We start from the raw sequence: 22266 nt of genomic DNA on the forward strand, positions 1-22266 counted from the left end.
ATAACCACACTCCTTTCTTCAGTCATTCATTTCTTTGCAGTCACCCTATGACTCTGTCCATTAGTGAACCTTTGCTACCAATTTAGCTGTTCCACTCTTTGTTTTTAATGTGTACCAGATAGTTAATGGAAGTGTCTTGAGGATGGCCAGTATTACAGTCGAGGAGGTGCTGAATGTATAATGGTGGATAAATCTCTTGGGCGGGATCAGATATATCCGAGGACACTGTGGGTTAGGAGGTGATGTTGCAGTTGAATAGACGTTGGTGAGGGTGCATTGGGAGTATTGTGTTCAGGTTTTGCCACCCTGTTATTGGAAAAATGTTGTTAAACTGGAAGGGATGCAGAAAAGATTTACGAGGATGTTGGCAGGACTCGAGGGCCTGAGCTATAGGGAGAGGTCGAGCAGGCTAGGACTTTAACCCTTGGAACGCAGGAGGATGAGGGGCTATAGAGGCTTATAAGATCACGAAAGGAATGGATAGGGGAAATCCACAATGCCTTTTATCCAGAGTAGGGGAATCAAGAACCAGAGGACATAGATTTAAGGGCCTATCCCAGTTACGCGATTTTTAAGGCGACTGCCGGCGACTGTCAAAGTCATAGCAGATCGCCAAAATTATCTTTTACCCCACGACAATGACCACGACAATGCCGAGTCAGGTCGATACAAATCACTTTTTTTGTGAAACTAGCACCTGGCTAAGAGATTACACCATCTTCGGAAACATCGCAAAATTCCCACTCTTACCTGACCGTCAAACTGTCGCCTCCAACCTACCTGTCAAATGTCCTGACGGTAAATAAATTGGTTAAACAAAACTATCTTCTAGTATCTTCAAATGCCTTTTCTTAATTTAATATTACGTGCTTCTAAATGCATCTGCGACAACCTAGCAAACCTGGGGACAGCATGCGACAGACAGCGCCCGCAATAAGCTACGATACCTGGCGACAAGCCAGCTGTCGCCGAGAAATTTCTATCTGGAAAATTTTTCTGCGACGCGCCGAGATCCGCTACGATTCACTGAAGACTCCTCACGATCATGCCCGCGACACCCCGGCAAACGTTCGGCGACAGCCTAGTCACCGGCAGTCGCCTTAAAATCTCCTAAGTGGGACAGGCCCTTTAAGGTGAGGGTGGGAAAGATCTAATAGGAACCTGAGGGGCAACAGAAAGGGTGGGTGGACTTGCTGCCTTACAACGTCAGATACTCGGGTTCGATCCTGACTACGGGTGTTTCCTGTACAAAGTTTGTAGGTTCTCTCTGTGACCAAGTGGGTTTTCTCTGGGTGCTCCAGATTCCTCCCACAGTTCCTGAGACGTGCAGGTGTGTAGGTTAATTGGATGCTGTAAATTGTCCCTAGTGTCTATGATAGAACTGGTGGACGGGTGATTGTGGTCATCGCGGACTCGGTGGGCTGAAGAGCCTGTTTCCACGCCGTATCTCTAAACTAAACATTTAACAGATATTTAGACAATGCTTGGATAGGTTTAGGTTTAGAGGGATATGGTCCAAACGCAGGCAGGTGTGACTAGTGTAGATGGGGCATGTTGGTTGGCGTGTGCAAGTTGGGCCGAAGGGCCTGTTTCCACACTGTATCACTCTTTAAGATGTGGAGTCTCATTCTCCAGATCACTCTGAGAACTGTGAACTGTGAACTGTGCCCCTTCCACATTTTGCCCTTGGGTTCAGTTGGCCTATTTTTAATCATTGCCTCAGCAGCTGTTGTCAGCTCAGAGTGTCCTTTAAAATAGACAGAGAGCAGCTCGGAAAGATTCATCCCATTTAAGACTTGAATGTAGACCAGCATGTTTCACAATATGGACTTTAATTATTGCTTCACCCATGTGACTATTCAACACTGCAATGTTGGTACAATTTGGATTGCATTGATGTCTTGGCCCTTCTTTAAAACATATTTTCAGAGGCAGTCACAGCAATTTGCGAAGCCTTTTTTTTTATCAGTTGTGTACATTTCACTCACCCTTTGCAAGGAGGCAAATTCCTTCTTGATTTCCTTTGGGCAAACAAATAAGGAATCTTTTTACTGTGCCATGTTTACATCCTGTTTCAGCTTCCTTTAAGCAGCAATCAATATTAAATTCAGAACTTTGCGAACTAGTTTAGTTTAGTTTAGAGATACAGCATGAAAACAGGCCCTTTTCGGCCCACCGAGTCTGCACCGACCAGCAATCCCCGCACATTAACACTATTCTACACACTAGGGACAATTTACGCATACGCCAAGCCAATTAACCTACAAATCTGTACGTCTTTGGAGTGTGGGAGGAAACCGAAGATCTCGGAGAAAACCCACGCAGGTCACGGGGAGAACGTACAAACTCCTTACAGATAGCACCCGTAGTCTTGATCGAACGTGGGTCTCCAGCGCTGCATTCGCTGTGAGGCAGCAACTCCACCGCTTATTATTATAGTAATATCAATATATTAATTAATATATTCTTTACTCTACCGCTTATTATTATAGTAATATCAATATATTAGTTAATATATTCTTTTACCGCTCATTATTATAGTAATATCAATATATTAATTAATATATTCTTTTCTCTACCACTTATTATTATAGTAATAACAATATATTAATTAATATAAATTGCCATATCAGGAATCTTTTCATGCTAAATTTAAACTTCTGACCAAACTTTGCTCGGTCTTAAGTGTTCGGAGTGGAAGAACGTATTCCTTCTGTCTTCATCCTGTGCCATTTACTGCCGCCCAGTGGACAGAAATAAGAAGTGAAAACATTTTGCCAGCGTTGCTTTTCGACTATTGGAATGGATTGCTGCACGCATTTGCACCAGTATTTTCAGTTTGAAAAATGTGAGACATCATGTCCAGGTTGATCACACAAGCTGAATTTTATCAGTAGACTGTCTGTCGCTGCTTAGCAGATCCAGAGGACTGATCTCAAAGGATGATTTTGCTGCAGTTTCTTACAAGACTCCAGAGTAGGCACCCCTGTAACTAAAGGATAACCTATTATGAGTCAAGTCAAGTCCAGTTTATTTGTCACGTACACATACACGATGTGCAGTGAAATGAAAGTGGCAATGCCTGCGGATTGTGCAAAAAAAAGTTACAATTACAGCATATAAATTTAAATTAATACAGAAAAGAGAAATTTAGTCCCTGAAGTTATAATAGTTAATGAGTGACGTTATTACTGTGAAAATCCAGCAATACTGAATATGACCGGAAATGGAAACCTGGTCAGGAAATTGTGCAGGGCTCCCTTTATCTCCTGTCTTCATTTTAACCATAGAACAGTCCAGGTGCAGGAACAGGCCCTTCAGCCCACAATGTCTGTGCTGACCAGAATTCCAATTTAAACTGCACATGGTCTGTTGGTCATTGAGTCTTACAGTGTGGAAAACAGCCCTTCGGTCCATCTTATCCACACAGGCCAACATATCACAGCTACACTAGTCCCACCTGCCTGCGTTTGGCCCATGTCCCTCTAAACCTGTAAGAAAATAACTGCAGATGCCGGTACAAATCGAAGGTATTTATTTCACAAAATGCTGGAGTAACTTAGCAGTAACTCAGCCCTCTAAACCTGTCTATCCATCACCCATTCCTTCTCTCCAGAGATGCCGCTGAATTACTCCAGCTTTTTGTGTTTATCTTCGGTTTAATCCAGCAGCTGCAGTTCTTTCTTACACTGTCCATGTACCTGTCTAATTGTTTCTTAAACGTTGCGATAATCCCTGACTCAACTACCTCCTCTGGCAGCTTGTTCCATACACCCACCACCCTTTGTCTGAAAAAATTGCCACTCAGATTCCTGTTAAATCTTTTCCCCTTCACCTTAAACTGATGTCCTCTGGTCCTCGATTCCCCTACACCGGGGCAACAGATGCTCTGCATCTACCCGATCTATTCCTCTCATGATTTTATACACCTCTATAAGATCACCCCTCATCTTCCTGCTCTCCAAGGAATAGAGACCCAGCCTGCTCAACCACTCTCTGCAGCTCAGATCCTCGAGTCCTGGCAATATCCTCGAAAATCTTTTCTGTACCCTTTCCAGCTTGACAACATCTTTCCTATAACAGGGGTGCCCAGAACTGGACACGATACTCTAAATGTGGCCTCACCAACGTCTTATACAACTGCAACATGACTTCCCAACTTCTATACTCAATACTCTGACTGATGAAGGCCAGAATAAGGGGTAGGCCATTTAGAACTGAGATGAGGAAAAGCTTTTTCAGTCAGAGAGTTGTGAACCTGTGGAATTCTCTGCCTCAGAAGGCAGCCGAGGCCAATTCTCTGAATGCATTCAAGAGAGAGCTGGATAGAGCTCTTAAGGATAGCGGAGTCAGGGGGTATGGGGAGAAGGCAGGAACGGGGTACTGATTGAGAATGATCAGCTATGATCACATTGAACGGTGGTGCTGGCTCGAAGGGCCGAATGGCCCTCTCCTGCACCTATTGTCTATTGTGCCAAAAGCCTTTTTGACTACCCTGTATACTTCGACTCTACTTTCAAGGCACCATGCATCTGCACTCCTTCCATCTCCTGTCTGTTCATAAGACTGTCAAATGCCTCTTTAACATTGCTGTCGTGTCTGCTTCCATCACCACTCTGAGCAGTGCTTTCCAGGCACTACCACTCTTGTTTTTGCACCGCACTTTTTCTTGCGGACAATTCTACATAAGAACACACGGCTTGTGGGAGGAAACCCGAGCACCCAGAGGTGTCAGGGGTTATGGGGAGAATGGGGTTAGGAGGGAAAGATAGATCAGCCATGATTGAACGGCGGAGTAGACTTGATGGGCCGAATGGCCAAATTCTGCTCCTATCACTTATGACCTTGTGAAAACCACGCGGTCACAGGGAAAAATTGCAAACTCCGCACAGGCAGCACCCGTAGTCAGGATCGAACCTGGGGGTGGCACAATGGCGTAGCAGTAGACTTGCTGCCTTGCAGTGCTGGAGAGCCGAGTTTGATCCTGACTGCGGGTGCTGACTTAACGGAATTTGCATTGTGACCGTGTGGTTTTTCTCAGGGTGCTCTATTTGCTCCCACATTCCAAAGACGTGCAGGTTTGTAGATTAATTGGCTTGTAGGTAGTTGTGCATTGGTCAGCATGTTCTCGGTGGGCTGAAGGGCCTGTTTCCACGCTGTATCTCCAAACTAAATGGGTCTCTGCTGTGAGGCAGCGGCTCTACCAGTTGTGCCGCCTGTTTGAGAGGGCCGTCAGTCAACATGAGGGAGCGACCAGCTCCACTTGAACCTGACCGTGAGCAGATGAACTTCACCTAGGCCTGAACGGGGACTCGAACCCTGGACCCTGCAGATGCAAAGCCTGATGCTCTACCACCTGAGCCACCCAGGATCCTTTTCTTACAGCAGGACGTTTAAAACTAACAGCGTGCGTCTAGGTTTTCTGAGTAACGGGCTCACTGCCTTGCCCATCCTCTGGAATCCTGTGGAGGCAGTAAAAAAACATGGGGAGAAGGCAGGAGAATGGGGTTAGGAGGGAGAGATAGAACAGCCATGATTGAATGGCGGAGTAGATTTGATGGGCCGAATAGCCTAATTCTGCTCCTATCACTTATGACCTTCTATTCAAGCCTCTCACAATTTTATGAGCCTTTATAAGGACACCCCACTGCCTCCGACATTCCAGTGATGATAACCACAGACTGTGCAATGTCTCCTTATAACTACACCTTTCCATTCCAAGTGATATCCTGGTAAACCTTTGGTGTTCCTTCGTCAGAGCCCTGAGTGTCCAATTGTTCTGATCACTTGTGACCCTATGGTGCTGATTGAAGTGGGAGCGTGCTTGTTCACTGATTCGAGAGAGAGACAGAGAGAGAGAGAGCGAGAGTTTTGCAGACTCATATCTCTCGATGAGAGAGAGAGAGAGAGAGAGAGAGAGAGAGAGAGAGTTTTTTTTTTTTTTTTTTTTTTTTTTGCAGGCTCATATCTCTTCAATAACTTGGGTGATTACCTAACGGGGCATGTGGTGGAACAATTGGCCAGCAGCCCACATTTAATGCAGGGAGTGAACTCGGCTATAACAAAAGTTTAAATGTTCACAAGTTATAGGATTAGAATTAGGCCATTCGGCCCATCGTCCACTCCGCCATTCAATCATGGCTGATCTCTGCCTCCGAATCCCATTCTCTGCCTTCTCCCCATAACCCTTGACACCCGTTCTAATCAAGAATTTGTCTATCTCTTCCTTAAAGATATCCACTGACTTGGCCTCCACAGCCCTTTGTGGCAATGAGTTCCACAGATTAACTACCCTCTGACTAAATAAATTCCTCCTCAGCTCCTAAATGGACGTGGAATTGGGAATTAACAGCAGTTTAGTTTTCCCAAAGCACTTCTCAGTTTACGGACTGCTCCCAAGGACACAATCAGACGGACATCATGTGCTGTTGGAAGATCACTCGGTGAAAGGTACTCTTTGGTCTGCCTGAAACCTTTGCTCTCCCAGCGGAGCGAGATGTCCATTGGGGAATGTTGCCGACTGGCCCGCTGCAAGCTGCAGGAGTACCTGCTGAGGGACGCACTGAAGCTCGGTGCAGCCAACACCAAGGCCCTGTGGGAGAGGGCCACAGTCCAGGATCCTTCCGCTGCTGGGGGGCTGACGCCCCTCAAACAAGCAAAGGGATATCAAGTGCGTAGGAAGGAACTGCAGATGCTGGTTTAAATGGAAGATAGACACAAAATGCTGGAGTAACTCAGCGGGACAGGCAGCGTCTCTGGAGAGAAGGAATGGGTGAAGTTTCGGGTCAAGACCCTTCTTCAGACCCAGGGGACCACATGAGTGACAAGAGTGCTTGATGTAAGGCTGGGGAACCCCACTGAATATAACACTTATGAAAGGATAAATGCTGAGAATGTTGGAAGAGTGTTCTTGTTTTGTATAGAATTTTTAAAATTCTGAATAATGTTTATTTTGGGGGAGAAAAACAGTTTAGCCCCAGACAGCAACTCTACTGCTGTGCCACCGTGCTGCGTTATTCTAGTAATATTAATATATTCATTAATATAATCGTTATAAACAAAATGGAGGGGAATGTATTGCATTACGTCATTCGTATTGTATCTTTCCTTCAATAAAAATAAATATTTATAAAAAATATAATCGTTATATTCAATCAATATAATCTTCAATTAATATAATCTTTAAATATGACAGTTTCTTTATGCCTTTGTGCCTTTTGTTTTGCAGTCCAACGTGCAACATTTGACAGCAAAGATGAAAACGTCTGTCCAACGTGGTCTGGTACTCCGGTGAGAATTAGTTAACATTGTCTTTTGTTTAGATTTGAGCTTTATTGCGTATCGCTAATTGCCTTCTGAAACACTGCAATGTTTTGGGTCAAGGTCCTCCTCATGCTGACGGGAGAGGGAATGCCAGGTTTTAGATGTAGCTATGGTGACACGGTGGCACAGCGGGTAGAGTTGCTACCTTACAGCTCCGGAGACCCGGGTTCGATCCCGACTACGGGTGCTGTCTGTACGCAGTTTGTACGTTCTCCCCGTGACCCGGATGGGTTCTCTCCGTAATCTTCGGTTTCCTCCCACACTCCAAAGACGTACAGGTATGTAGGTTAATTGGCTCGGTACAAGTGTAAATTGTCCCTAGTGCATGTGAGAATTGTGTTAATGTGTGGGGATCGCTGGTCGGTGCGGACTCGGTGGGCCGAAGGGCCTGTACCCGTGCTCTATCTCTGAAACTAAAACTAAAACACTGATGGGGGAACAGTGATAAATTTACTAGTCAGTATAATGTGCAACTTGGGAGGGGAACGGTATATAGTGGGCTCCCCTGTATCTACTTCCTTAAGTTCAGGTAAGGCACACGAGTATTAACTTTCAAATATTAAATTGGAATAGAGTATGGATAAGAAGCAGTGTCTGGGAACTAGAACAAGGCATAACGAAGACAAGAGGGGCAGAGATAAAGTGATGATCGTAATCTTCTTCCAGGATAGACGATTCGAAAACTCGAGGCACAGGCTTAAGGTGAAGGGGGAGAGATTTAAGAGAGACATCAGGGCCAACTTTTTCATTGAGAGGATAGACTGTACCTGGCATAAGCTGCCAATAGAAGATATAGAGACAGATACTATTACAACTTTTAAAGGACATTCGGACAGATGGGTAGGAAGGGTTTAGAGGGCGATAAGGCCAAATGCAGGCAAACGGGACCAATCCAGTATGCCAACTTGGTCAGCACGACAACATGGAGGGAATGGCCTGTTTCAGTGTTTAGTTTAGAGATGCAGCGTGGAAACAGGCCCTTCGGCCCACCTTGTCCGCGCCGACCAGGGATCCCCGCACATTAACACATTTTGCATTTATACCAAGCCAATTAACCTCCAAACCTGTACGTCTTTGGAGTTGTGGAGGAAACCAGAGCACCCGGAGAAAACCCACGCAGGTCACGGGGAGAACGTGCACACTCTGTATAGACAAGCACCCGTAGTCAGGATCGAACCCAGGTCTCTGGCGCTGTAAGGCGGTAACTCTACCGCTACGTCACTGTGCTGTACAGTTCTCTGACCCTATGGGGTTTGGATCCCAATCCAAAGGGATTAGGTGGGATGCTGAGATTACTGATTGATGCTGAAATGTGAGATGGGGAGCTTCTGTGCCCCATCTACGCTAGTCCCACCTGCCTGCATTTGCCCCAAATCCCTCTAAACCTATCCTATCAATGTACGTGTCCAAATGTATTTCGAACATTGGGATACTACCTGCCTCAACTGCCTTATCCAGCACCTCGTTCCATATACCTACCACCCTTTGTGTAAAAATGTTGCCCCTCTAGTCCCTATTGAATCTTTGATGGCTTCACATTTCCCATTGTTTTTCCTGAGCCGGCTTGTGTGCACTTGAAAATTGGCCGATGACTTGGATTACCTAAGTTGCAGATCACATTACCCACAGAGTCGGCCAGACCTGTCTTGCCGTTCAGTAACATCCCGGTTGGTCAGATTTTAGCCTGAACACCATTTCCTGCCCAGTCCTCCAACAATTACGAGGATGTTGCCAGGACTAGAGTGTCAGAGCGAAAGCCAGAGGTTGAGCAGGCTGGGTCTCTATTCCTTGGAGCACAGGATGATGAGGTATGATCTTATAGAGGTGTATAAAATCATGAGAGGAATAGATCGGGTAGATGCACAGAGTTTCTTGTCCAGAGTAGGGGAATCGAGGACCAGAGGACATGGGTTCAAGGTGAAGGGGAAAAGATTTAATAGGGATCTGAGGGGTAACTTTTTCACACAAAGGATGGTGGGTGTATGGAATGAGCTGCCATCTTCCTACCACCCTTTGTGTAAAAAACAAGCTCTTCAGCGGCCAACATGTACCAGGTACACTAGTCCCTCCTGCCTGCATTTGGCCATATCCCTCCAAACCTGTCTAACTGTTTCTTTAATGTTGGGATAGTCCTTGCCTCAACTACCTCCTCTGGCAGCTCCTTCCATATGCCACCCCCATTGTGTGAAAAAGTTACCCTTCAGGTTTCTATTAAATCTTTCCCCCCCTCACCTTAAACCCATGTCCTCTGGTTCTTGATCCGCCTACTCTGGGTGAAAGACTCTGTGCATCTACAGTCTGTGTTTTAATGGTGTATTGGGTCTCGCACCCAGGGTACTGCATTCAAGGTAGCATCAGCTCAATGCCTGCACAGATCCAGTGCGCCATGTCTAACACTGGTTTGTTTATCTGGCTGTGTGTACTGTGGTAGCCCAAAAACCAACCGTATATCCCTGTGAGGTTGTCTGAGCAACTTGCTGTGGACCTGCTGTCAGCATTTCGAAAGTAGAGGCAAGAATCTTCACCCTTTTTACAAAGTGCTCAAATTTTAATTGAGCTGTGACCTCCAAGGCAGTGCACCTCGTGATGAAGTTAGCTTTCATCTGACACAGATTGGAAATGATGAACCTGGTTAGATTTTTTTGCGATTCTATCAGAGGTATCAACCTGAATGGCGGGACTGTCATATGTTGAAAGACTGGAGCGACTAGGCTTGCATACACTGGAATTTAGAAGGACGAGAGGAGATCTTATCGAAACGTATAAGATTATTAAGGGGTTGGACATGTTAGAGGCAGGAAACATGTTCCCAATGTTGGGGGAGTCCAGAACCAGGGGCCACAGTTTAAGAATAAGGGGTAGGTCATTTAGAACGGAGATGAGGAAAAACTTTTTCAGTCAGAGAGTTGCGAATCTGTGGAATTCTCTGCCTCAGAAGGCAGTGGAGGCCAATTCTCTGAATGCATTCAAGAGAGAGTTAGATAGAGCCCTTAAGGATAGCGGAGTCAGGGGGTATGGGGAGAAGGCAGGAACAGGGTACTGATTGAGAATGATCAACCATGATCACATTGAATGGCGGTGCTGGCTCAAAGGGCCGAATGGCCTCCTCCTGCACCTATTGTCTATTGAAGCATTTACTCCGTTTCTCATTTGAGCCAATCGGGCAGTTTCTCAGAAGTATTTATCAGTGGATATTTTTGAGGCAGAGATAGACAGATTCTTGATTATGTCAAGAATCATAATCCTGACAGAGGTTATGGGGAGAAGGCAGGAGAATGGGGTTAGGAATGAGAGATGGACCAGCCATGATTGAATGGCGGAGTAGACTTGATGGGCCGAATGGCCCAATTCTACTCCTATCCCTTATGGCCTTATTTCCAGCTATTTCTACTCTTATTTCCAGGTTCCGTTGTATTCGGGACTTGCCTCGGTAAATCAGCTTAAGGTAAAATTAAAACCAAGGCACGGCTTTTGGTATGTTTCAGAAACGAGTGCTGCAGTGAGAATTACACAACGGACTTCATCTACCAGTTGTACAGCGAGGAAGGCAAGGGTGTGTTTGACTGCCGGAAAAATGTCCTGGGCCACATGCAGCAGGTAAAAAAAACAACATAGAAGATCGACACATGGTGTTGGAGTAACTCAGCGGGTCAGGCAGCATCTCTGGAGAAAAAGGAATAGGTGACGTTTCGCGACGGGATCCTTCTTCAGATTGAAAGACAATAGACAATAGACAATAGGTGCAGGAGGAGGCCATTCAGCCCTTCGAGCCAGCACCGCCATTCAATGTGATCATGGCTGATCACTCTCAATCAGTACCCCGTTCCTGCCTTCTCCCCATACCCCCTGACTCCGCTATCCTTAAGAGCTCTATCCAGCTCTCTCTTGAAAGCATCCAACGAACTGGCCTCCACTGCCTTCTGAGGCAGAGAATTCCACACCTTCACCACTCTCTGACTGAAAAAGTTCTTCCTCATCTTCCACAACTTCCTCAACTTCCACAAACTGAAATTCCCTACAGACCTTCACCCTGAAGAAGGATTCCGACCTGAAACGTCACCCATCCTTTTTCTCCAGAGATGCTGCCTGTCCCACTGAGTGCAATATGTTAGCTCTCATTGCTGTGCAATAACTTGCTGTACTTGATTGAACTGTACACTGCCTTGACCGTATTGTCATTGTTTTGTGTATATTGTATTAGAGGTCAGTTTGTTTAATTCAGTAGATTAGGTTTAGCTTGTTATGGATAGAGGTTTGTCCTTTGTACTGTCTGCTGTGTGTGATTGCATCATCTGGACTGCTTTAATTTTGCTGTACTTTGTGTAGTGACAATAAAGGTTTTTTACATTTACATTTACTCCAGCAGTTTGTGTCTATCTTCGGTATAAGCCAGAATCCGCAGTTCCGTCCGACACGGGTTAAAAACATAGAGTGGGCGGCTGTATTCAAAACTGAGGCTATAACACTCAATTATTGTCTTCCTTCATTTAACAGTGAGGTGTAGTTCTGAGGATTGATGGTAACTTTACAGTTTCTCTTCAGTTAGGCTGCGGCACATTTATTGATTTTCATGTTTTAGTTTTAGGTTTTTAGTTTTGGAGATACAGCATGGAAACAAGCCCTTCGGCCCACCGAGTCAGCGCCAACCAACGATCCCCACACATTAACACAATTCTACACACACTAGGGACAAGTTAACATTTATACCAAGCCGATTAATCTACAAACCTGTCTGGGAGAGGTTAGGATCTGGAATTCACTGGCTCTAGAGGTAGTGGAAACAATCTGTGAAAGTAAAAGTATCATCACATAGCTTAAAATGGAGGTGAAGTTGATTTGGTGAAAAGTGGTTTTATTTTGTGCATTTTGTAATTTGTTGTGTAAAATATAACTTATATATAAAGTATTATATAAAGTATAAAGTATTGAATCATTGAAGTTTCTTTCTTGAATAAACTTGCAGTCGAAGAAATTTGACTGAGTCATTATAATCCGTGTGGAATTTAACATTCAACCATGCAATGTTGTTAAATCTCGCCAGGGTGGATCTCCTTCTCCTTTTGATAGAAACTTTGGGACAAAGATTTCTGCCAAAGCCATGCAGTGGATCTCGGACAAACTAAAAGAATACTACAGACAAGGTAATAACCAACGCAGTCTCAAAATTATTGATCCGATAACTGTGATTTTTTGAATGAGTGCAGGATTTCATTCTTTAGTGTAAGGCATGGCCAATTTGTTTATCAATGCTTTAAAGTTTAAGTTTAAATTGATCTCTAATGTGGAAAATTATGTTCTCTTTAAGTTTGATATGTAAGCATTATTGTACACACTTTCAGAATTGTGTAGTACCTGTTCAGATTGCAAAATCATTATTGTGGACTTGCGAAGGAAATAATCTTCCTTCTGCTATCTCTCCAATCTTCAATCTCTTTTAATGTTGTTTGTCTATATCTATATACTAAAACTCTTGTTTGTTATCTTGTTTGTGACTGAACTTCAGCCAAAACAGTACACGATAGCGCGACAATTTTAGGCCCACCTTACTCACCGTCGTCACTTTAGTAACGATGCAAGTAGTTTTATTGAAATCGGTGTTATATTTTTAAAGTTATTCACATTTTAAAGTTTAAAAGGAGGGAAGTGGGGGAGAGGGGAGGGGGGGTTGAGGAGAGAGGGGAGGACGGGAGGACAGGGTGCTGCACCAATGCAGGAGAGGTTTGGGCCCAATGGGTCCACTTTGTCTGGTTGTCTACATTGCTGCACTCATTTGCACCTTGCCTGTTCTTGTATTGGTTCCCTTCTCCCATTTGCCCTCTGTTGAAGACTTGCTGTGCCCTTTAATTTACCTGAGTGTGTGACTTTACCACAGGCTGCCTCTGTCACCATACTCCTCCTTCTGTCAAACCATGAAGTCACCTACACAGTGTTCACCACGTAAAAGAGAAAATGATCTGTAGAGGCAGGAATATCGGCAGGTTGAGCGATGGGGAAAAATAGCTGGATGGTAGAATTTAACAAAGGAAAATGAAAAAATGAACAGAAAATTGAATACATAATAAATTAATTAATTAATGAAAAAATAAACATTACTTTTTAATGTAGAGACCAAATATTGTGTGTCAATTCAGGAGATACAGAGAGCCAACATGCAGATATACCAGTTAGGCAGGCAAGAGGTTTGTTGACCTTTCTTGTGAGGGTTCAGAGCAAAAAGACAAGAATGTCTGATGTAATTTTAAAGCTAAGATGCTCCGTACAGTTTTGGTCTCTGCCTAATTAAAGATATTAGTTCATTGAGAGATACAGCATGGAAATGGATCCACCAAATCCATGCTGACCATCAATCACCCATTCACACTAGTTCTATGTTATCCCATTTTCTCGTCCACTCTCTATGCATTAACAGAATTTTACAGAGGCCAACTCTCCCTGTAACTCAGGGCGGCATGGTGGCGCAGTGGTAGAGTTGCTGCCTTACAAAGAATGCAGCGCCGGAGACCCGGGTTCAATCCTGCCTTCAGGTGCTGTCTGTACGGAGTTTGTACTTTCTCCCCGTGACCTGCGTGGGAGAATGTACAAACTCCGTACAGACAGCACCCGTAGTCGGGATCGAATCCGGGTCTCCGGCGCCGCATTCGCTGGAAGGCAGCAACTCTACGGCTGCGCCACCGTGCCGCCCTATTTAAACCTATTCAGCTCGGGATATGGTCAGAAACTACTCAAGTGGGTTAACATTAACTATCCAGTGCTCCAACAAGCTGGTCAGTTTCAGTTAGGCTTCCTTTAGTACATGGTCAAATAGTTCGTGTGTAAAACGTATGTTATTTTCTGGAAAGTTGATGTACCACAAAATGGTCACTTTAATCTATCCCTTGCTTTGTCTCGGCTTTGCTTCCCTCGCTGGCATCGTGGAATACATAGAGGAAGGTAATGAATTTTGTTTATTGTTATGTTAGTGACAACATTATTAACTTGCATTGATTCTATGCTTAAACAAAGGTGTTTTAAGCAGTCCTACCGAACATTTAAAGTTAATGGCGCAATATTGATGTTGTTTCTGTCATAGTTACCTTTGAAGGATATCTGAATCAACCTGCTACTGATTCTAATATGTTTTAAGTTGGTATTGATATTGTTTTGTTGGAAGTCATTGTATCAATCTATGATAATGACAATGTGGAAACAGGCCCTTTGGTCCAACTTGACCACAACAGCCAACATGTTCCGTACACCCACCACCCTTTGTGTGAAAAAGTTACCCCTCAGATTCCTATTAAATCTTTTCCCCTTCTCATTAAACCTATGTCCTCTGGTCCTCAATTTACCTATTCTGGGCAAGAGATTTTGTGGATCTACCCGATCCCTCTCATGATTTTATACACGATACCTGTATTTAATGATAATTATTCATTATACGTATGTTTATTTTAAGTATTTAATTGGTTGTTTTTGATTTGGAATACTGCACAGAACATTCAAGAACATGGAATAATACTTATTCACATATAAGAATTTTCCCATTGGAAGACTTAACTGGGAACACTGTTACCCTTTTACACCATTTCGATTTATTCTGGGCAGGCATCCTTTTGCTTCTTAGCAGTATTCTGAGGTCATTGAATATGCTCAAAACCGTTCAAATTTATTGAACATCAGATTACCACTGGTCTGGAACAGTTATTTTATTTCCCCAGAACCCAAAACTGGTTTGCAATGTTCTTAATGAAAGTGATAGCACCAAAAAAAGCTGGTAGTGCTTCGAAACAAACAAAACTACTCTTGGGCAGGGGTGTGAAGCTGACTCACTCATGACAGATTAGAATCTCATTCACTTAATCCTCCTTAGTTTCATGCAAATAGTTAAATTATAAAATGAGATTTGTAAAACTTGGGGATGGATATGGGGGGAAAAAATCAGGAGGGTTAATGATTTAAATGAAGTTTCCAAGACTTCCTGGGAAATCTTAGGAATTGGATTGAATTATTTCACGAGACCAGGGTGGTGGAGTTGGAGGAAGAGATATTTCTTTAGTCAGACGCTGGTGAATCTGTGGAACTCATTGCCTCAGATGGCTGTGGAGGCCAAGTCAATAGATATTTTTAAAGCGGAGATTGATAGGTTCTTGAATAGTAGAGGTGTCAATGGTTATGGGGAGAAGGCAGGAGAAGGGGGGTTCAGAGGAAAAAATAGATCAGCCATGATCAAATGGTGGATCAGACTCAATGCACCGGGTGTTGTAATTCTGCTCCTATGCCTTGTGGTCTTATGGTAGAGATGGGGGAGGGGCAGGGCAGTACGTCTAATGTGCAAGACTTCCAGAAGTGAAACTCCTGTGCACAAAGGTGGTACATGTTTGCAACTAACCTCCTCAGACTTAGGGTTAACTTCTTCATTTTAAATCCATGATTTTTTTGTAGCCTAAAGTTGCTAATGGATATAGCTGTACTGAGTAGGAGAACAGTTTGAGGGACTAAATTGCCTTGTGTTCTCAAGGGTCCTATCAGTGCAGTAAATAGCTTTCAGACAATTAATCTGATCTGAATATGACCAACAAACCTGTTGTCTGTGGTAGGAAAGTTGCTGGAGAGGATTCTGAGGGGTAAAATGGACCTGCATCTGGAAAGATAGGGTTTTGTGCATGGGAGATCATGTCTGATGAATTTGATACATTTTTTGAAGAAGTAACCAAAAGGATTGATGAGAGCAGGGCCCTAGACGTGGTCTGTCTGGCTCCTAGGCAGTGAGGATGGTTGTCAAGAATTACAGTAGGTAAGTGGGCTGAGGAATGCCAAACTGAGTTTAATACTGAGGTGTTGCATTTTGGGAAGTTGCACCAGTGCAGGACCTTCACAGTGAATGGTAGGGCCCTGGTGAGTGTAGCGAGTGGAAGGATCTAGGAGAACAGGTGCATGTACTTCAGTGTAGCATCGCAGGTAGACAGAAGGTTGAAAGAAGACTTTTGGCCTGCTTGCCTTTATCAATCATTATCAATCATCCAATCAAATGATTTGGATGAGAATGTTTATGGCAAGATTAGCAAGTTTGAGGATATGGGCCAAATGAGACTAGCTTCCCTACCTAGAACTAGGGGTCATAATCTCAAATGAAGGTTTGCATTTTGAATTGGGACACAAATAACCCTGGACTCCAAGAATCTGGAGCAAAAAACACAATGCTGGTGCTTCCACATCTACTGTCAGAACTACTGAGTTCCTCCAGAAGTATCTTTGGCATTTAGAATCTTTGGAATTTACTTTCTCAGTGGACTGTGTCTAATCAGTTGATAAATGTCTAAGAACAAAATTGAGAGATATTGGGTACAAAAGTAATGATATGGGGGTTTATTATTGATATGTGTACCCAAGATACAGTGAAATATTTTGCTTACCTGTTATCCAGTTGAACCATAGCTGAGTTACAACCAAGTGTAACAGGTAGTGAGAACAAAGAGAAAATTGCCAGAATGCAGAGGATAGTCTTATAGCATTACAGTTTCACAATAACGTGCTGATTTTTAAAAAAAGTGCAAGGGCTGCAAGGGGGTAGGTTGGGAGGTCTGGACGACACTCTTAGCTTATGAGAGAACAGATCAGCAATCTGGTACCTGCAAGGAAGAAACTGTTCCTACATCTGGCGGTGTGTGCTTTCAAGCTTACCTGTATGTATTTTCTGCTTGGAGAGGGGAGAGCAGGGAAGTATGGGGATCCGACAGTCCATCGTTATGTTGACTGTCTTCCTGAGGCAGCATTATGGAATAGATGTTGTTGATGAGGGGAAGGCTGGTGCGTGTGTGAAGGATGGAGCTACATGCACATCTCTACAATTTCTTGTGGTCTTGGGCAGAGCTGTTGCCAGACTAAGCTGTGATGCATTCCGATAGTATGCTTTCTAAGGTGCATCTTCAGAAGTTAGAGTCATACCAAACCTCCTTAGTCTTCTGAGGAACTAGAGGCATTGGTGTATTTTCTTGGCTGCGGCTACAATGTGAATGGTCCAGGTTATATGCTTAGGAACTTGAAGGTCTCAACCATCTCCATTTCGACCAGGGAAGTATATACCACCGCGATCCCTGAAATCAATAACGGGCTCCTTCGATTTACTGACATTGAGGGTGAGGTTGTTATGTTGACAGCACATTACTGAGTGCTCTCCTCCCTGTAATCTGTCCCATCACGTTGTTCGAGATCCGGCCCATTACAGCGGCGTCATCTCCAAACTTGTAAAAGGAGTTGGTGCAGAATTTGGTCGCACAATTGTGAGCGTGCAGGGAGAATGCATCCTTTATAGGGCACCACTGTTGAGAATTATTGTGGAGGTTATTTTGTTGCCAAATGTCATTGACTGTTTGGGGACAGTAAGGATCCAATTGCAGAGGGGGCTGTTGACTTCTTGGTCCAGGAGTTTGGTTGGAATCATGCTATTCAAGGAAGAACTATAATCAATAAATAGGAGTTTGATGTAGGTACCTTTATTGTCCAGAAGTTCCGCCGATGAGTGTAGGGGCCAGGAAGAAGCCTCTTGCCATGGGCCTGTTGTGAGTCGGTGAACTGTAGTGGATCGGGGCTGTCTAGGAGGTTGGAGTTGATGTGTGTCATGACCAGCCTCTCAAAGTACTTGATGATGGTGGGTGTCAGAGGGCAATGGGATGGTGTGAGAAAATGGTATGAAGCAAAATATGAACATTAGTCTCATTAAATGGTGATCCTTGAAATGTGAACCAGTTGATAGTTTCAGCATTGAAAGCTGCAGCTCTGCTGGTTGCATTTTCAGCTTCATCTTTTTGTGCACAACCCGCAGGCATTGCCACTTTCATTTCACTGCACATCGAGTATGTGTATGTGACAAATAAATTTGACTTGACTTGACTTGACTTGACTTGACTTCCGTGCGTATTTCCCTCTGCAGAAACTTCAGCATTAAACTCTAGGCTTTGCAGATGAGACATTAAAGCTCTTCAAGTGATTGTAAAAGAACTAGGTCAAAGGATTTATCTGTCTAATATTTGCCTCTCAATTACCATTACGAAACAATTAATTTGGTCTTCATCACACCACGTTTTTGGGAGCTCGCTACGTGCAATTCTTAAGCCACATTTCCTTTATTACAACAGTTCAGGGTTTGTAACATTCTGAAGCCATGAAAGAGTTCAGTACAAGTTCAAGTCCTTTATTATCTGAAGATGTTTTTCTTCAAATATTTTGGCTGTCCAAGGGAAATCAGAGTCTAAAGTTCTTAGATTTGACTTGGAATAAATGTTAATTACTGTCAAATTCTGATTTTGAATGTTGAGTTTTTGAAATTAGAGGGGTCCGTTCCTGGCTGCTTTTCAATAGTTTTTCCTTTTTTTTTTTTAAAGCTGTAACCTCGCCAAATGTATCTCAATTTAGAAAAATAAACTGTGAATTTAAAATTTGGTTAAGTTTTAAAAATAAATTTACTTTTATATTTGTGTAAAAACCCACAGGGAGAGTGTTTGCAAATTGCCATGAATCTGCTTGCTTACTGGGAATGCGTAGGCGTTCCCTGGTGTTCCAGCCTGTATCAGAACTGAGAGATACAACTGATTTTAAGTAAGTATATGATCATCAGTTCTAAAAAGCTTCAGGTTGGTTGGTTATACATGTAGCTTTATTTCATCCTTGTCTCAGGTCATCTGGTGTCTAGTCATCACTCTCCACTTGACTAGTCTAGTTTATACAGTTTATTTAGTTTATTTAGTTTAGATACAGCGCGGAAACAGGCCCTTCGGCCCATCGAGTGCGCCCCGACCAGCGATCATCCCGTCCACTATTATCCCACACACACACTAGGGACAATTTACATTTATACCAAGCCAATTAACCTACAAACCTGTACATCTTTGGAGTGTGGGAGGAATCCAGAGATCCCAGAGCAAACCCACGCAGGTCACCGAGAGAACGTACAAACTCCATACAAACAGCACCTGCAGTCAGGATCGAACCCGGGTAACTGGCACTGTAAGGTGTTTAGTAATCATTCTCCACTTGACTATTCCAATGTACACTATCCAGCTTCCTATCTTCCACTGTACATAAACGTAAGCACATCCAAACTCTGTATTCAAATTCCTCATCCTTATTTTCAAATCCATCAGTACTTCCACCTCCTCATAGAAACATAGAAAATAGGTGCAGGAGTAGGCCATTCGAGCCTGCACCGCCATTCAATATGATCATGGCTGATCATCCAGCTCAGTAGCCTGTACCTGCCTTCTCTCCATACCCCCTGATCCCTTTAGCAAAAAGGGCCACATCTAACTCCCTCTTAAATATAGCCAATGAACTGGCCTCAACTACCTTCTGTGGCAGAGAATTCCACAGACTCACCATTCTCTGTGTGAAGAAATGTTTTCTCATCTCGGTCCTAAAAGACTTCCCCCTTATCCTTAAGCTGTGACCCCTGGTTCTGGACTCCCCCAACATCGGGAACAATCTTCCCGCATCTAGCCTCTCCAACCCCTTAAGAATTTTATATGTTTCTATAAGATCCCCCCTCAGTCTTCTAAATTCCAGCCTCGGTCTTCTAAATTCATATTTCTGAACACCTCTTCCAATCCCGCATCGCACCGAGATCTTTGCAGTATTAGTCTCTCCGATGCTTTGAAGCACCTGTTACTTTATTGAAGGCATCGTGCAGATAGATGTTTTATTTTTAGTTGGGGATTTCACTGTTATTGTGTTACAATTTATTGTGTCAGCATTTGAATTGCTGGAAAAGGCTGATAAAGGTGGAGCCAATACCATAACTTTAAAAAGGAGTTAACTGATAATCGTTAAGATTTTTATTAAAGACAAGAGGACTAGACAATAAATTATGGTCTAGAAAATGAAGTCTTGATGGAACCCCACAAAAGTCAAAATGAAGAAATTGGTTGGGTTTTTACAACTGATGAGTGGAGACACATATACCAGATAACTCTTGAATAGCTAACATAAGCACAAGACAGGAGACAGTGCTGCAGGATTCTGTGAATTTATATATAATTGGCCATTTGCCTGCAGATGGGTTTCCTGTACAAATAATACTGTTAAACCATTAGTTAAGTCACCTTTACCATAAGTTTTAAAAATCTGAGGAAGAGAATAAAAACAAGGAACTGCAGACACTGGTTTACACAAAAGTGACGTTTCAGGTCAGGACCCTTCTCGCTTTATGCCCTTTTGAGTAAACAAGCAACTTCCAAAATCTGAACCTATCTAATACCATTGAGATTTCATTCAAAGCTCCAACGGGATGTTAAGAGCTTATAGCCTCAGGGAATCTAATTGCATTAAAACAGGTTAGAATATGTTTGAGGGGTTAAATGAAGAATAGTATGAGAATCCTTTGGTAGATACATGGACCTATTGTACATCTGAATGGCTTGATTTTATGCCGTTATTTATTCCCCTACAGAACTGTGGGTGACACTGGCAATGTCCAGTATTTATTGTCTATTTGCATTTGGCCTTGAGAAGGTGTCAATCAATCAAGTAGTCGTCAATTTGATTTGCTGAAGGTACTCCAGTGTTGTTGAGTAGGAAGCTCCGGAATTTGGACTCAGTGCCAAAATAAAGGAACAGTGTGATATATATATATATATATGTTCAGGTCAGGATGGTGTACGACCTACAGGACTTCAGGTGGTGGGGTTCTCATGTAGCCATTGCCCTTGTCCTTCTGGATGTTTGGCATTGGAGGGACTGCTGAAGACTTACTAAATTACCACAGAGTGCAGGTGGTGCCGAGCGCATACACACAACAGCAGATAAGTCAAAGAGACAGGCAGTCTCTCTGGAGAGAAGGAACAGATGACGTTTCGGGTCGAGTGTGAAGCAGGGTCTCGACCCGAAGCATCACCCATTGCTTCTCTCCAGGGATGCTGCCTGTCCTGTTGACTTACTCTGGCTTTTTGTGTCTATCTTCGGTTTAAACCAGCATCTGCAGTTCCTTCCTACACAGATGGGATGGTTGTATATATTGCACCACTGAGGGCCCCTGGAGTATCATGCCTAACATTCAAGAAGAGCAAAGTAGAATTTGTAATTCTACCCCCAACTGTGTTTTCAGGCATCGGATTCCAAAGGAGCAGTGGTGGTTGGAACTCCGGCCACTGATGAAGATATTGGCCAAGTACAAGATCAGCTACGACGTGTCCAATGCGCGCCAGATTGAGCACGTTAAGCGACACCATACACCAGAAAATCGTGACACCATTTCCATTTAAAAAGTCGGCTGTACGAAAGTGGTACACACGACGCCCCAGCTTGTTTGATACACACCATTTATAATGCCTGGCAGAGGATAAAAGCAGCTTCTAATTTGCTCTGTAAGTTAGGTATGTTGTATCATTACTTTTTATAGAAATTAAAGCAGGCATCCTGTACCCTTCGTTACACATGCACTCAGGCTACACCCAGCCACTGGTACAAAATGGAAGAATTGGTTTGTCGACATTGCCAATAGAAAAAAAGAGTTACACTTGTAGTACAATTTAATTGCTTCTCATTGCACTGTTCCCAAATATTTATTGTGTGGATCACCTTCTTGAAAGACAATAGTTTTAATGTGAAAAATCTAAAAGGCATATTTATGTGATCAATGTAATTCACGTGTTGTAGTGAAGTGGAATACTATATTTTATTTTCCAGCTTCAAATAAAACTGCTGTGGCTGGTCCTGTACAGATTTGCATTTGGTTTGACTGATTACTTTTTTTATTCAGTGTGAGAAAGGCAAAGAACTAGAAGCAGATTAGTCGTCTCGATCCTACTCCGACATTCAATAAAACCATGGAGGCGTAAAGGAGCCGACATCTTGAGCAAACATAGTCTGAAGGAAATCAGCGGGTCAGGCAGCATCTGTGGAGGGGGGGGGGGGGGGGTGGTGGATAAGGGATGTTGTGGCTCCTCAGATGGGTTCACAAAAATCATGACTACT

General features: G+C 43.4%; 1 protein-coding gene across 4 annotated transcripts in view; it reads left to right on the forward strand.

Moving 5' to 3' along the window:
- The window catches only part of pfkpa (phosphofructokinase, platelet a), a 115542-nt gene extending 93508 nt beyond the window's left edge, over nucleotides 1-22034 (forward strand). For 2 of the 4 annotated variants that reach the window (XM_078425196.1, XM_078425215.1), the window contains 5 exons: nucleotides 7229-7290; nucleotides 10809-10920; nucleotides 12365-12464; nucleotides 18792-18897; nucleotides 21398-22031. In XM_078425196.1, coding sequence (XP_078281322.1) covers nucleotides 7229-7290; nucleotides 10809-10920; nucleotides 12365-12464; nucleotides 18792-18897; nucleotides 21398-21554 — 537 coding nt within the window. In that variant the 3' untranslated portion in view covers nucleotides 21555-22031. Of the gene's footprint in view, nucleotides 1-7228; nucleotides 7291-10808; nucleotides 10921-12364; nucleotides 12465-18791; nucleotides 18898-21397 lie in introns of all 4 variants that reach the window. The other 2 variants (XM_078425223.1, XM_078425205.1) reach the window with 2 other exon arrangements.
- Nucleotides 22035-22266: the final 232 nt, after the last annotated feature.

Source organism: Rhinoraja longicauda, chromosome 2, assembly GCF_053455715.1.
Source record: "Rhinoraja longicauda isolate Sanriku21f chromosome 2, sRhiLon1.1, whole genome shotgun sequence".
Classification (NCBI taxonomy): Eukaryota; Metazoa; Chordata; class Chondrichthyes; order Rajiformes; family Arhynchobatidae; genus Rhinoraja; species Rhinoraja longicauda.